The 15,571-nt window shown below is 46.1% G+C and overlaps 1 protein-coding gene across 2 annotated transcripts in view; it reads left to right on the top strand.

Annotated features, from left to right (window-relative positions):
- Nucleotides 1–13,034: 13,034 nt before the first annotated feature.
- LOC112114574 overlaps nt 13,035–15,571 on the top strand; it is a 63,354-nt gene continuing 60,817 nt past the window's right edge. For both annotated transcript variants that reach the window (XM_024211356.2, XM_024211355.2), the window contains exon 1: nt 13,035–13,234. In XM_024211356.2, coding sequence (XP_024067124.1) covers nt 13,186–13,234 — 49 coding nt within the window. In that variant the 5' untranslated portion in view covers nt 13,035–13,185. The remainder of the gene's footprint in view (nt 13,235–15,571) is intronic.

The raw sequence follows: 15,571 nt of genomic DNA, 5'->3' as shown, positions 1-15,571 counted from the left end.
TCCCCTCTGTCCCAACCCTATACTACAAGGCTTCTGGCTCTTAAAGAAATGGTCGTCTCTTCTCCCTGAGACAAGTCTTCCCCTGCAACCATTTCCTTGCTCCCCACACCTGCCCACCCCTGCTGTCCCCAAGATCCTCATTCTGCTCAGACTACTTGGAATAGGGTAACCTGGACCCCCCCCCTTTTCCTTAAAGCACAAGTATACCCCATTATAGGTTGGTCGTCTATTGCTCTCAGGCTCCTTTATGACATGCTGGTGGAGTACAAAAACCAGCAGAGATGGCTCTTGCCTAAATCCTCTGGCACCCACAACAGAGCTCAACTCCAGCACAGGTACAAACCAGGTGCTAAGGCCCCTGTGGCAAGTCTACCAAGAGAAGGGTGAAGCTGTGCAAGCTACCCATAAACCCGGATAAAATGTGGCAAGCAGAAGTGACGTGAGTTGCCCAAGTGATTTGCACAGCGCATGACAGTGGTAGAAGCCTGGTTCTATCCCTTAGCCCACACTAGTAATGCTATATAACACTATATAATGGCTTTCCTACCATTACCATATGACAGGGCCCTGGGGCTTTGTCAAAGTGTGGACCACATTTTAATTCAGAGATTGTCCTGGACCACCTGCCCTCATGTTTACAACTGTCTAGCAGCCCCATGGAAACAACAGCAATTGCCTGCACAGAAAAGCTTTGGTAAATAGTTAGCCATCCTGCTGCAGTGTAGACGTTTGGGAAAAGGCAAATATAATGCCCATCTTTTAAAAAGGGAAGAAGGAGAACCCAGGGAACTACAGACCGGGCAGCCTCACCTCAGTCCCTGGAAAAATCATGGAGCAGGTCCTCAAGGAATCCATTTTGAAGCACTTGGAGGAGAGGAAGGTGATCAGGAACAGTCAACATGGATTCAACAAGGGCAAGTCATGCCTGGCCAACCTGATTGCCTTCTATGACGAAATAACTGGCTCTGTGGATATGGGGAAAGAGGTGGATGTGATATACCTTGACTTTAGCAAAGCTTTTGATAAGTATTCTTGCCAGCAAGTTAAAAAAGTATGGATTGGATGAATGGACTATAAGGTGGATAGAAAGCTGGCTAGATTGTCGGGCTCAGCAGGTAGTGATCAAGGGCTTGATGTCTAGTTGGCAGCTGGTATCAAGCGAAGTGCCCCAGGGGTTGGTCCTGTTAGGTTGGGTTTACTTTCAGATGTTTTGTGACTAGAAGAATCCATGTTGGTTCCAAAATGGAGTTTTATGCCCACATGAGCTATGGATTACTTTTCCCGCTCTTTTATTTCTCCTGGAGATGTAAACAACTTCCAGTCAGAATGGGTTTTTTTTTCTTTTCCTAAGGGGTTTCCCAGAAGGGGTTTCCCGCCTTTTCTAAGTGGTTTCCCGGGCAAGTGTATAAAAGGCTGCCCCGGACAGGGCCTCAGGGCTGTCCATCTGAGTGACAGTCAGGGACAGTCACGGGTCATGGGTCTTACCTGCAGGCATCTATCCATCCTGGTGGTAGAAGGGTTAGGGATTTTCTCCAACAGCTTCCTCACATGTAAAAAGAAGAAAGAAAGAGAAGAAACAACATCTCCTGAGTGTCCCATCTGTTCTGCTTTCCCGTGATCCCGAAAGAACATCAAGGGACTCCTTGGAGCTCCTCTCCAAAGGCTTGCCATTAGCCAGAGCATTGTGGTCCCAAGCACCTGCCGTCGCTTTGATCTATGAAGAAGGGTTTTTTTTATTTGTTTATTGGGTTGAGTTTGAGGGGGTAATCACTGTATCGCAGCATTTTACTGTTTATTCCCCCTTTTATCTGCCCCACTCTTTGTTATAAACCCTTCAATACACTTTATTTGATTTTACCTTTATTAATTGACTCCTCATTATTTAGGGTGGGACGGGTCCTCTTTGCAGGGGAAGGGATCCTACCAGATGACAGACGCTGGACAGGGAGGCCGAACCTAGGGATACAGAAAGCATAAGGGTCTCTTGTCTTCACACACACACACCCACACACACACTCTCCTCCTTTTGCCTTTCCATCCTTTTTCCCTTCTAACAGTCCTGGGGCCGGTTTTGTTCAACATCTTAATTAATGATCTGGATAATGGGATGGATTGCACCCCCAGCAAGTTCGCAGATGACACTAAGCTGGGGGGAGAGGTAGATATGCTGGAGGGTAGGAATGGGGTCCAGAGTGACCGAGACAAATTGGAGGATTGGGCCAAAAGAAATCTGATGAGGTTCAACAAGGACAAGTGCAGAGTCCTGAACTTAGGAGGGAAGAATCCCATGCACCGCTGCAGGCTGGGGACCAACTGGCTAAGCAGCAGTTCTGCAGAAAAGAACCTGGGGATTACAGAGGACGAGAAGCTGGATATGAGTCAGCAGTGTGCCCTTGTTGCCAAGAAGGCTAACGGCATATTGGGCTGTATTAGTAGGAGCATTGCCAGCAGATCGAGGGAAGTGATTATTCCCCTCTATTCGGCACTGGTGAGGCCACATCTGGAGTATTGCGTCCAGTTTTGGGCCCTCCACTACAGAAAGGATGTGGACAAATTGGAGAGAGTCCAGCGGAGGGCAACAAAAATTATCAGGGGGCTGGAGCACATGACTTACGAGGAGAGGCTGAGGGAACTGGGCTTGTTTAGTCTGCAGAAGAGAAGAGTGAGGGGGGATTTGATAGCAGCCTTCAACTACTTGAATGGGGATTCCAAAGAGAATGAAGCTAGCCTGTTCTCAGTGGTGGCAGATGACGGAACAAGAAGCAATGATCTCAAATTGCAGTGTGGGAGGTCTAGGTTGGATATTAGGAAACACTATTTCACTAGGGGGGTGGTGAAGCACTGGAATGGGTTCCCTATGAATGGGTTCCCATCCTTAGATGTTTTTAAGGCCTGGCTTGACAAAGCCTTGGCTGGGATGGTTTAGTTGGTGTTGGTCCTGCTCAAAGCAGGGGGTTGGACTAGATGACCTCCTGAGATCTCTTCCGATCCTAATCTTCTATGATTCTCGGATTCTATGTAGGAGCTGATAATATGGAGGAACATGCAGCAAGGCCTACATTTGCCAAAGTGGACACTAAATTTAGATGCCTCATTTTTTGGGTGCCCAGCTTGAGCCACCTTTGGGCCTGATTTTCAGGTGTACTGAGCACCCAAAAGGCCTATTAAAGTCAGCCAAAGCTGCAAGTGCTCCCTGCACCTCTGAAAATGTGGCCCAAAATCTCCAAATTGGGCACCCAAAATCCAAGGCACCTCATTTAATAGCCCACTTTGGAAACCTTGGGTCTATGTGACTTGCCAGCTCTTTGCAGAACCCCAGCTAATGCTCCAGGGAGTATAGACTGAGAATCCCTGCCACAGAGGGTGTTTTATTTAAGTAGGGAAGTTTTGACTTCAGGGATGTCTGCTCTTGTGCTTGCTCCGTACCTGCTCCAAGTCACACAAAGGTGAAGAGAACAAAAGGATGCAGCTGTATACACAGGGGATACAGGAACACAACAATCTTTCGTGTTCAGTGGCCTCTCTGGGTGGAGGGCTTTCCCATGGCAGAGGAAACTGATGCATTCATCAGAAGTGCAGCAGGAGCTGACTAAGGTTTTTCCTCTTCCTGTTACATCCTGTGAGATCTAAGAGTGAATTTCCTGCCTGCTGTGGCATTCACAGAATTCATCACCCAGCTACAGTCCAGAGGTTATGAAAGGAAAATATTTCAGCCTCAAGACCTGCCCGCTAGTAGGAGCTCACTGGGAGTGGGATCTGGGAAAAAACAGTAGTGAGTTTCCCCACCAGTATGTTCTAGTAACCGCAGCATGCGCTCTAGGTGGTTGGAAACCTAGCCACGTTCCTTAGCCAGCAGTTGTCACCCTCTTGGGGCCATCAGCTGAGGAAACTGGGTCCCCCTTATTGCTCTTTCTTGAGCAATCATTACATTCTCTTACCCTAGCACACCAATGTGTAAAGTTATGTTTACTTGCAGTATATTACTCTACCACCAGGTGTCGCTATGTGTTGTGAAGAGTTCCAGGCGCAGTGTGGTCCCTGGGCAACAAAGAAGACAAAGTTGGGACTCAAAATGTGTGGGAACCTGTTTGTGTATATCATTGTAGTTGTGTCCCTTAATAAACACCTCAAGCTTCAGGAGATCTGTGATTCCACATATCATGACACTATGTGACCCAGGGCACCAGCTGGTCCCAGCTATGAGGGCATGGCTTATCTTAGATTTGAAAAATGTGCTTCTGTTATATGAAGTGACATCAAAGTATGGGAATGGAACCAGGCATTTTAACCTACTGGCTCCAAGGCCTTGATTATGTGCATTACTGAGGTGCTCTCTGTTTTCTGCAACTCGTAAACATGCTCCTTAAAGGTGCTGAATGAACAGTCCTGGAGAGGGAAGCTTTCCCTATGTTGTACGTGGGTCTGTGTTATCAGAGGGTTGGTTAAAGAGCTGCGGTGGGGAGACTAAACAATAATGGACCAGATTGAGCTTCTTAGGATTGGAGGAGGGGTGGAGCTGCCCCACGGGGAGCTATGGGACAGTGCCAGTGCCTCAGCCACGCACACCTCTCCAGCTCCTGGAAAATGCAGTGCCTCTGCAGCCCTAGAGGGGTGAACGTTGTCTTCTCTACATAACTACATGGTTATGTTGTGACCCCACCTCTTTCTATGCCTATCCCAGTCCTTTTGCATTGGACAGCAGCACCCAGTGGGGCAGTAGGAAGGAGTAGGCCCTGGACTAAGAAGAGTGCAAGAACTGAAACTATGGCTGCCCTCTACAGTATTGCCAAACTCAAGTGTTGAAAATCATGAGGCAGGCCCTGAAAATCATGAGATTTCATTCAAATAATAAATGTTTCCTTTTGATCTGCCTCCTGCGTTTTGAGCCTTTAGTGTGAACTCATCTCTAGTGCTGGTTGGAAACTTGCTTGTCAAAATTTTCCACAGGAAAATAAACTTTAAAAAAAAAAAATCCTCAACATTTTCCTGGGAACCAAAAGTAGCTATATCAGTTTAAGGCTCCTTTATACTGGTATAACCGTGTCTACATTAGGTCTATTACAGGTATAACTATGCCAGAAAAAAAAATCACACTCCTAATTTGACCAGCAAAATTTTGTTGGTTAAATGGAAACCAACCATCAGAAAGCCATTTATAGTGGATTACAACAACAACTTTATCAAATACACTAACAGGTGAACAATGTTGCACAGTATGTGCCAATAGATAGTGCTATTTATATTAAAGATTTTCATTTAATATAATGAAGCTCTCAGCTCCCAGACTGCTGCACTGGGCAGCACAATATGGGGAGAAGGTGACCAGCCCTATGTGGAGAAAGAAGTGGTTCGGGACTATTTAGAAAAACTGGACGTGCACAAGTCCATGGGGCCGGATGCGCTGCATCCGAGGGTGCTAAAGGAGTTGGCGGATGAGATTGCAGAGCCATTAGCCATTATTTTTGAAAACTCATGGCGATCGGGGGAGGTCCCGGATGACTGGAAAAAGGCTAATGTAGTGCCCATCTTTAAAAAAGGGAAGAAGGAGGATCCGGGGAACTACAGCCTCACCTCAGTCCCTGGAAAAATCATGGAACAGGTCCTCAAGGAATCAATTATGAAATACTTAGAGGAGAGGAAAGTGATCAGGAACAGTCAGCATGGATTCACCAAGGGGAAGTCGTGCCTGACTAACCTAATTGCCTTCTATGATGAGATAACTGGCTCTGTGGATGAGGGGAAAGCAGTGGATGTGTTATTCCTTGACTTTAGCAAAGCTTTTGATACGGTCTCCCACAGTATTCTTGCCGACAAGTTAAAGAAGTATGGGCTGGATGAATGGACTGTAAGGTGGATAGAAAGCTGGCTAGATCGTCGGGCTCAACGGGTAGTGATCAATGGCTCCATGTCTAGTTGGCAGCCGGTTTCAAGCGGAGTGCCCCAAGGGTCGGTCCTGGGGCTGGTTTTGTTTAATATCTTTATTAATGATCTGGAGGATGGTGTGGACTGCACTCTCAGCAAGTTTGCAGATGACACTAAACTAGGAGGCGTGGTAGATACACTAGAGGGTAGGGATCGGATACAGAGGGACCTAGACAAATTAGAGGATTGGGCCAAAAAAAACCTGATGAGGTTCAACAAGGATAAGTGCAGAGTCCTGCACTTAGGACGGAAGAATCCCATGCACTGCTACAGACTAGGGACCGAATGGCTAGGTAGCAGTTCTGCAGAAAAGGACCTAGGGGTCACAGTGGACGAGAAGCTGGATATGAGTCAACAGTGTGCTCTTGTTGCCAAGAAGGCTAACGGCATTTTGGGCTGTATAAGTAGGGGCATTGCCAGCAGATCGAGGAACGTGATCGTTCCCCTTTATTCGACATTGGTGAGGCCTCATCTGGAATACTGTGTCCAGTTTTGGGCCCCACACTACAAGAAGGATGTGGAAAAATTGGAAAGAGTCCAGCGGAGGGCAACAAAAATGATTAGGGGTCTGGAGCGCATGACTTATGAGGAGAGGCTGAGGGAACTGGGATTGTTTAGTCTCCAGAAGAGAAGAATGAGGGGGGATTTGATAGCAGCCTTCAACTACCTGAAGGGGAGTTCCAAAGAGGATGGAGCTCGGCTGTTCTCAGTGATGGCAGATGACAGAACAAGGAGCAATGGTCTCAAGTTGCAGTGGGGGAGGTCTAGGTTGGATATTAGGAAACACTATTTCACTAGGAGGGTGGTGAAGCACTGGAATGCGTTACCTAGGGAGGTGGTGGAGTCTCCTTCCTTGGAGGTTTTTAAGGCACGGCTTGACAAAGCCCTGGCTGGGTTGATTTAGTTGGGAATTGGTCCTGCTTTGAGCAGGGGGTTGGACTAGATGACCTCTTGAGGTCCCTTCCAACCCTGATATTCTATGATTCTATGATTCTATGATTCATTTACACATACAGTAGGACTCAGAGTTATGAATACCAGAGTTACAAACTGACCAGTCAAACACACACCTCATTTGGAACTGGAAATGCACAATCAGGCAGCAGCCAGGGTTGATAAAAATCAATGATTTAAAAAAAAAAAAATAAAAAAAATCGGATTTTTTTAATTTTAATCAGATTTTTTTTATTTAAATTGGATTTTTTTGATAAAATGCTTTTTGAGGAAAAAACCTATCTAATGATAGTTTTAATTAAGATACATTATCGCTCAAAGATATCATGGAATAGGGACTATAAATTCTAATTCTATAGTATGAGACAATATATTCATGTAATGTTTAAGAAAAGTTTTGTAAATGTGTTCCAATAATTCATGGCTTAGGGACCCAATTTTATAGGGTTCCACAGGCTTCTGTATAGATTATTTAGGTTAATCTTTCTATCTATGCAATGGGACTCAGTGTTCAGTCTAGAAGATACCATCAGAGATGCTTAGTTTTGCAGTTCTCAAACTGTGGATTTGTGTCTCCAGAGGTAACATGCTTGTTAACCGCAAAAATGTTGTTAAATAAGTAAATAATATATAGTGGTGAGAAATAACAGACCTCAACTCTATTGTCCCTCTGCAAATTTGTGTACACAGAGTCAATCCCTTGCCTCTCTCTAAGCGTGCAAAGTTTCAAAAAGTTCAATGAATAGAAGATTGGTGGGGGGCGGAATATATCTGGACAAGGAGAAGAAGTCTGGAGATAAATGTGAGAAGCGGGGGACATATGCTTGTTTTGTTAAAATATTATATATTTGTTGTTGAAGAAAAAAAATCCAGAATACTTAACGTTGTTGTTTTAGTTAAATAAAACATTTTAAATGTCTGTCTGGTGATGTTCTCCTCCTAATACAGCATGGCGAGAAAATCCTCCAAATATTAATGATTTACCTGTTGAATTGGAGATAGTTCACCTCCCAATGACTTCATAAATATCTGCTTCAATTACCTTTGGTAAATGAAATAACCAATCAATCATTCATTTTCTGATATAGCTGTAAAACTAATCGGAAAAGTTTTCAAAATAAATCACTGTTTAAAAATGTATAGTGTGTACCTTCAAAAAATGAAACCTACATCTATCTCTGAGTTGTGAAGAAAATGTATTAAGGTTATAACAACCAACAAGAATGCACTTTTATGTAGAAAACCATGATTAAATTGAGTCTTCCTGACTAGTGATTTAAATCATGATTTAAATCAAATCCACCTGGCAGCAGTAGAGAAAAAAAAAATAATAAAAAGCAAATACAGTACAGTACTGTGTTAAACGTAAACTACTAAAAAAATAAAGGGAAAGCAGCATTTTTCTTCTGCCTAGTAAAGTTTCAAAGCTGTATTAAGTCAGTGCTCAGTTGTGAACTTTTGAAAGAACAACCATAACATTTTTTCAGAGTTACAACCAACCTCCATTCCTGAGGTGTTCATAACTCTGAAGTTCTACTGTACATGTACCTTGGATATAGAACACTCCTGATAGTGTCTATGCATTTTCACTTTCAGGTTCTCATGCACTAGGTTAGTGCTGAATTGTGTGGGTGGTCAGCACTGCAAAGGAATATTTATTGTTGTTTTGGTCTTTAAAACCTAGTGCCACTGGAATTTAGAAAAAAAATGGAATAATTTCCCTTGGTTGTTAGGAGTTTCTTAGACATAAGGGACAAATCATCCAGGCCAAGATTTTCAAAGATGATTAGGGATTTTGAGTTCCCAACCTGAGACATCTTAAAGGAGCCTGATTTCCACAAAGTGCTGAGCACCTGCCCTCCGCCAATCAGGATCATTGGTCTCAAACTGGGCACCCAACAACAGTGACACCCAAATCACGAGTCACTTTTGGATCTTGGCTGAGGTTCTTAGCACCTCTCTGATTTGGCCTTGAATTTGGGGCTAAACGTGACCTGAAAAAGTGTCTCTTTAAGAAGAGCTGTATGTGGCTTGGAGAACATTCGCATGGGATGAAAAGCCTATGGGCTTGTCTTCACTTACAGCGCTGCAGTGAAGTAGAGTCTCTCCCATCAGTGCAGGTACTCCACCTCCCCCAGAGGGGTAGCTATATTGATGGGAAAGCCCTCCCGTTGACACAGCTCTGTGTGTACACCAGCGGTTAGATTGGTATAACTATGTCACTCGACTCACTCAGGGGTGTGATTTTCCACGCCACTGAGCGATGTAGTTATACCGACATAAGTTGGTAGCATAGACCAAGCCTAAATATTATTTAAAAGGCAATATGCCATGCCAGGGTGTGGAATCATAATCACATGCTGTGTTTAGTGCCCATAGCCCTTTGAATCACAATCACAAATAGACGTCAGCACTGAGGCTCGTTTTTCAAGCTAATTACTTTGAAAATAGGCCTCTGGGGGTGTTCACATTGTGGAGGAAACAAATGAGCTTTATGAAGCTATAAACAGAGTGAGTGAGTGAGTGAGTTGGGGAAAGGGGAGCTATGTGCCATGATGGGGGGGTGTCTTTGTTTCCAGAACTTGGCTGGCAATAAACAATGCTGGTGATGTCATTCTAAGGCACCTGCAAATTAGCATTCAGCTGCTCAGATAGCTCACCATTCTACCATTTCTTTCCCTCCTGCCCTCCCCTTCCCTTCCCCCGCCGCCCCCAGAAGAGATACATCATCTTATGCAATGGAGTTCCCAATAGGCTGCACCATTCAAAGCCCTCTGTGCCACTCTGAGGGTCTGGCATCAACATAACATGTCTGGAGCCAGAGAACAGCCTTCAGAAAGCTGGCTAGGAATGTATTAAAGCACGGGCCAGTTTTTAAGACACATATAAGCCACTGTTTAGTTCTAAGTTCTCCCTTGCGAACTTCCATTTGTATCCAATGGGCCAGATGCTCAGCTGGTGTAATCCGGGTAGCTCCATCAATGTTGGCTGAGCTCTGCTGATTTGCACCAGCTGAGAATCTGGCCTGGTAAGTTATAACCTCTACTCACTGCTCAGGCAATTCTAACAACACTCACCTGCGTTATGTGGTCCTTGGCAGGAACAGAGGAAAATTACTGAGCCCCACACCCAGCCCTCCTGCACCCCTCCAGAGAACCATCAGCAACGGCCAAATCACAGCCTCCCAGATGTTTGAGCTCATCGGGTCATGTTTGTGCCCAAGGTCAGCCTCAGAGAGCACCCAGAAGAGCTGGGGTCAAGAGGAGCAGCCCCTGTACTGAGGCAGACATAAACAAGGCAGAAAAGAGGTGAGCAGCTCAGTAGAGAGGCAGCTGTGCATCACATGCTGTGTTGGGAGAAGGTCAGGAATAGATGGGGGTGGATTTCTGTTTTGTGGAAAAGTCTGGGATTTCAAAAATGTTTCCATTTCAAAACAGAACAAAACAAAACAAAAACCAAGTTTCCCAGGAAACAAAATTAAAAAATAAAAAGTTTCATTTTGGGTTTATCAAAACATTTCAGTTCGGTACAATTTGTTCCAATTTTGAACTTTTAAAATTTTAATTTTAAAAAATTGTAATATAAAAATGATAAATTTTATTTCAAAGTGTCATTGCAAAATGAAAAATCAAGACATTCCATTGCAAAAATGCCCAAATGGGACATTTTGACATGGTCAAAATACTTCATTTCTGGGGACTGGGGGATGGGGAGGAGTTCTAAACAAAATGTTGTCCAAATGGATATGTTTGGATTTTGACAAAAAAAAAAATTTGGTCAAAAACATGTTTTCATGAAAAATTTCCAAGCCGCTCTATCAGTGAGCCTGTGGGTGTGTACACTGCAGTGTATGCCCAGGGTTCAAACTCAGGCTCAAGCCTACTCCCCCCTTATGTCTACACACAAATTGTGCTAACCTAGGGCTCAGACCCATGGTCCCAGGACCGCACAGGGATGGAAGGTCCAAGCCTGAGTCAAGCCAGGACCAGAATTCAAGCCAGGCCCACACTGCACGCAGTGTAGCAGCTCTTTGTCGGTAGGGAAGCACTTGGCACTGACCCCTATTGGAAGATTATGATACTGGGCTGGATGGACCATTGGTCTGATCCAGTATGGCCATCCTTATATTCTTAAGAGACAGAGTGAAGGCGCCCCAGGGACTAGCCTAGCTCTGTTTGGGCTGCCCTAGGCGTAGATCATGGAAATTCTTTACTGTTGTATCTGTTAGTCTTTAAGGTGCCACCAGACTCCTTGTTGTTTTTTTACTGTTGTAATTAATCGCTAGGCTATGCCTACACTGCACTTTTGTTGTTAAAACTTTTGTTGGTCAGGGGTGTGAAAAAAACACACCATCAAAAGTTTTAATGACAAAAAGCACTGGTGTGGACAGCGCTTTGTCGGTGGGACAGTGCCTCCTGCCAACAAAACTACCACCCCTCATTGGGGGGGAGGGTTATTTTGTTGGCAGAAGAGCTCTTCCCTACCGACAAAGAGCTGCTACACTGCGTGCCACTCTAAGCTGCACAGTGTAGGCACAGCCTAAGACTTGTGCCTAGGTTATTTGCACCCTTTCCCTACTGCCTATGTAGAATGTTCCTGTAGTTATTAGAAGAGAATGCACCCATTAGTGCTGGGTGCACCTACACCACTTGCCTCCCAGCCCATGGAGCACAGATCTTGTTGCCACAGATTTTAAAAGGGCCTGGTGTTAGCCGAGTGCTACCAGTGACCCCCTGCAGTCGGGTCTGAGAGGCTCACCTAGTGTCTGGGTGAGGAAGAAGGTGGTTCTGATTAACGGAGCTCTGACATTGGTTTTGGAGCAATAATAATACTAAAATGAGACCTTCTTTGATCTCTGCAACAGAAAGCTATATTTTATTTCATGTAATGCCCTCTTTAAAAGTGTAGCTGGTGTAATCAACACAGCTCCAGTGATTTCAATGGAGATAAGCTGATTTCCACTAGCAAAGGATCTGGCCTATGATGTTTATTTCAAAGGAAAGGGATAAAGAAAGGCATCTGGGGGAGAGGGACATGAGAGCTGGGGGGCAGCTGGACTGGATCTTTTCCAACACCTCCCCGCCTGTTTGATTTTTTCCATGCATTTGCAACTACTAATTCATCTGAGGCCCCCAACCACACCCACCCCAAATTCAGCAACTGGAAAAATACAACACCTAGCAACAGATCTTGTCTGGGTCTGACCCTGGCAATTTTCATTCAGGCACAACACCCATGGAAGGCAGCAGAGTTACTCTGGTTTGACACTGGTGTAATGGCAGAATACATCCCAAAGGTTTTGAAGTCAATACGAGTTTGGTTGGAGAGGGATGTGGACTGTGGCAATCTCTTAGCAAATATACAGGAGAGGCTTTGTTTGGATTGAGGTGGATTTTAGGGTTTCCTTCCTTTGTGGTTTGTTTTGCACTGTTTTAACCCAGTGTCTGAGACATGTACATGGACAACACTAGGCCTGTACATATAGCTTTGGTCAGATACAAATCACAGGGCTCTGCTCCCAGCTATGTAGTTCTCCAGGAAAGCTATAGATCAGCACTATAACTGTTTGGTTATGACCCGAGCCCTTCAGCTCTCCTTGAAGTTTTATGATCATTCCACAAACACTGGATCACTAAGGTTTGCAGTGAACTCGCCAATCAAAGCCAGTGGAACTGGAATTAATTTAGTTCTTGCTGCCCCCCCCCCCCCCCCCCCATTAATAGTGTCGTGTAGCCGTGTTAAATCAAGGCAGGGATCTGTATTACTCAGGAACATACTTACTGTGGAGAAAAAAACCAAATCACATTCCATGCTTTCCCTCCCTGCTCTCCTCTTCGAAACCCACTGGAGATGTGGGTTGTTTGTTGCCCTTATGCAAGCGCTCAGGCATTTCTTTCCCGGGTGTGCTCGGACAGTGAAGGTATCACCCCCCCCAGTCACTGGCTTATCAGCCCGGGGAGATGGAAAGGGAGCAGCCTGTGGAATGTCAGGCCCTGCTGGCTGCGCGCCCATATACAGTTCAGCAACCTCGGCTAGAACAGCCCCGGCTGCTGCTGCGGCTGCCACTCGAGTTATTTCCTCTGGGCTCAGCGGCAGCCTGCAGAGCTCTGCAAAGGGGAGGGGTTTCTTCGCTCCCGAGGGGGGGTCCTGCCCCAGCCCCAGCGATGGGAGGCAGGACCAGCCCGGGGCCGGCTTAATTGAAAGTAAACCGCGGAGACTCCACGCGAGGCGAGAGCGCTGGCAGAATGCCCCGGGCTGGCGCCCCCGCTCCCAGCTGTCAGTGAAGGAGCGAAGCTTCCCGCGGCCGGGATGTTCAGCTGGCACAAGAGCTTCACCCTGGGAGCTCCCTGGAGACAAGGTGAGTCCAGGTCTGGCCCGCACCAGCCCCCGGAGTTCGGAGCGAGGCCGCGGCACAGAGGTAAAGCCGATCGGGGCGCGCCCGGCTGGGGTTGTTGTGGCTGAGACAGCGGCTGTGTAGCCTAGCAACGCGGCAGTGAAAGGCAGATTGGGGAGCGGGTCTGAGCGCCTGCGAGCCCCACTGATCAATTGCGCTCAGCACCTGGCCGGATTGGTCCGGAAAGAAGCGAATTCCATGCGTGTCCTCGGATCAGAGAGCAGATCCAGAGGCGCCGCACACATCCCGCCCCACCTGCTTTTTCAACCGCAGAAATTGCACCAGTCCCTGGGACCAGTGCGAACCTGGCCATTGACTGCACTGGGGTTTGGGTCAGGCTGACTGACAGTCTCAGCACCAGCCTCTCACTTACATTTCTACAGAGTCGGGCCCTGACAGAGGATCCCGGCCCGGGAGTGGCTGATGACAATAAACCTTCTGACTGTAGATCTAGTTCCCCAATAAACGCAGCACTGGCGGCAGCTTTGTGACTGGCTTTGTCCAAGCCCAGGTGAAGCATGGGCCAGTGCCGCAGCACCACCTGCATGACAAACATTTGCTCAGGACTTTCCAACGCAGTCGTAGAAACGTGAGTTTGTGAACCCTAGCCGGACACGAGCCAACACTAGAGGGAAGTTTTTTTCTTTAAAAAATAACTTGCCGAACAAAATTGGTGGACATCCCTTCCCCCCTCCCCAGGAAAAAAAACCACACAAAAAATGGCCATTTTAGGATTGCAAGGGGGCAAAAGAAAAAAGCAAATGGTTGAGTTCAGACGCTTTGCAGCTCAAACTGAAATAACTTTCTGTCTATGGCAGGGTTTTGTAACTAATGTTAAAACTGAAATGCAGTAAGTGATTAAGGTGGTTGTATCACTCCAGATGACTGAAGAACCCCCCTCCCCCCAAACAAACAGCTGCCTAGGGGGATAAAAATAAAGGACTAGAATCCAAACTTTCTTCCTCTGGATTTACACTGGTGTAACTATACTGACTTACCACCAGTTTTGTGGCAATATAACTCCCATCAGAATCTGGCCCCAGTTACTCTACTGGGCGCTAACACTATCTATTTCTCCAGGGTGGCACTGCCTGATTGCTTGTGTGCTCCAAGGATATTTGTAGGGAATACCAAAAGAGTGTATTCTCTCAGCCCCTCTGTTCAGTGCATGCCAGGCATACAGTGGGGGAGACAGTTGTGGTACCACACTGCTTTATGTCACCTTCACACAAAAAAGGTGCAGTTACCCTGATTTCACAGTGCTTTGGGACTCAGGTGAGATGGCCATGGCTGAGGCTGAGTCCAGATGTGTTGGATGTGGCATGGAGTTTGCCCAACATTTGTTACTAAATTTTGTAATCCTCAAGATCTACAAGTAAGATCCAGGGACAGAAATACTATTCCAGCCTCATTTACCAGGAAACTCTGGGCTAAACCTGCATAGCTCCATTGAAGTCAATAGATTGAGCTGATAGTAGCTGACCTATTCCACTGATAAGGCAACACTTTTCACCAGCACCAAAAGCCACCTCTTGTTAAAAATAGAGATGAAAGATAATGAAATTGTTTGAAGAAGTGGAAAAAGCAGAGGTGGCTGTGGAGATAGGTTACCTACATTTAAGTATACATTGCGCAAAAGCACCTGCAGGCTAGTAAGTCTAGTGTGACCTCTATTCCTAGGCTGACTTACAGTCCCTGAGAGCTGGCTCCATTCCTCTCTTATATGCACCCCATAACAGTGAGCCAAACTTCTGGGACTTTGGATTACTCCAATGCACTCCACAATGAGTGACTCTTAGCTGCAGCTGATGTAGAATGTAGCTGCTCACTTGCTTGTGGCATTGGCTGCTGGGATGCTCTCCCATCCTGGTGGCTGCCAGGGACCAAACTGGTGCTAATGCAAGTTAGAACCCCAACGGGTGGTCAGGACTGCTGCTCTAATAAGCACTAGTGAATAATAGTTCCCTAGAGCAAATCTGCTAGCTAGAATCCAGGAAGTTTTTGGAAAGTGTAGGGGACAATTTCCTGGTGCAAGTGCTGGAGGAACCAACTAGGGGCAGAGCTCTTCTTGACCTGCTGCTCACAAACAGGGAAGAATTAGTAGGGGAAGCAAAAGTGGATGGGAACCTGGGAGGCAGTGACCATGAGATGGTCGAGTTCAGGATCCTGACACAAGGAAGAAAGGACAGCAGCAAAATATGGACTCTGGACTTCAGAAAAGCAGACTTTGACTCCCTCATGGAACTGATGGGCAGGATCCCCTGGGAGAATAACATGAGGGGGAAAGGAGTCCAGGAGAGC

This window comes from Terrapene carolina, unplaced genomic scaffold, assembly GCF_002925995.2.
Source record: "Terrapene carolina triunguis isolate 2854851 unplaced genomic scaffold, T_m_triunguis-2.0 Scaffold310, whole genome shotgun sequence".
Lineage (NCBI taxonomy): Eukaryota > Metazoa > Chordata > Testudines > Emydidae > Terrapene > Terrapene triunguis.
The sequence above is the reverse complement of the archived record's forward strand: the minus strand, read 5'-3'. Positions and strand labels throughout refer to the sequence as shown.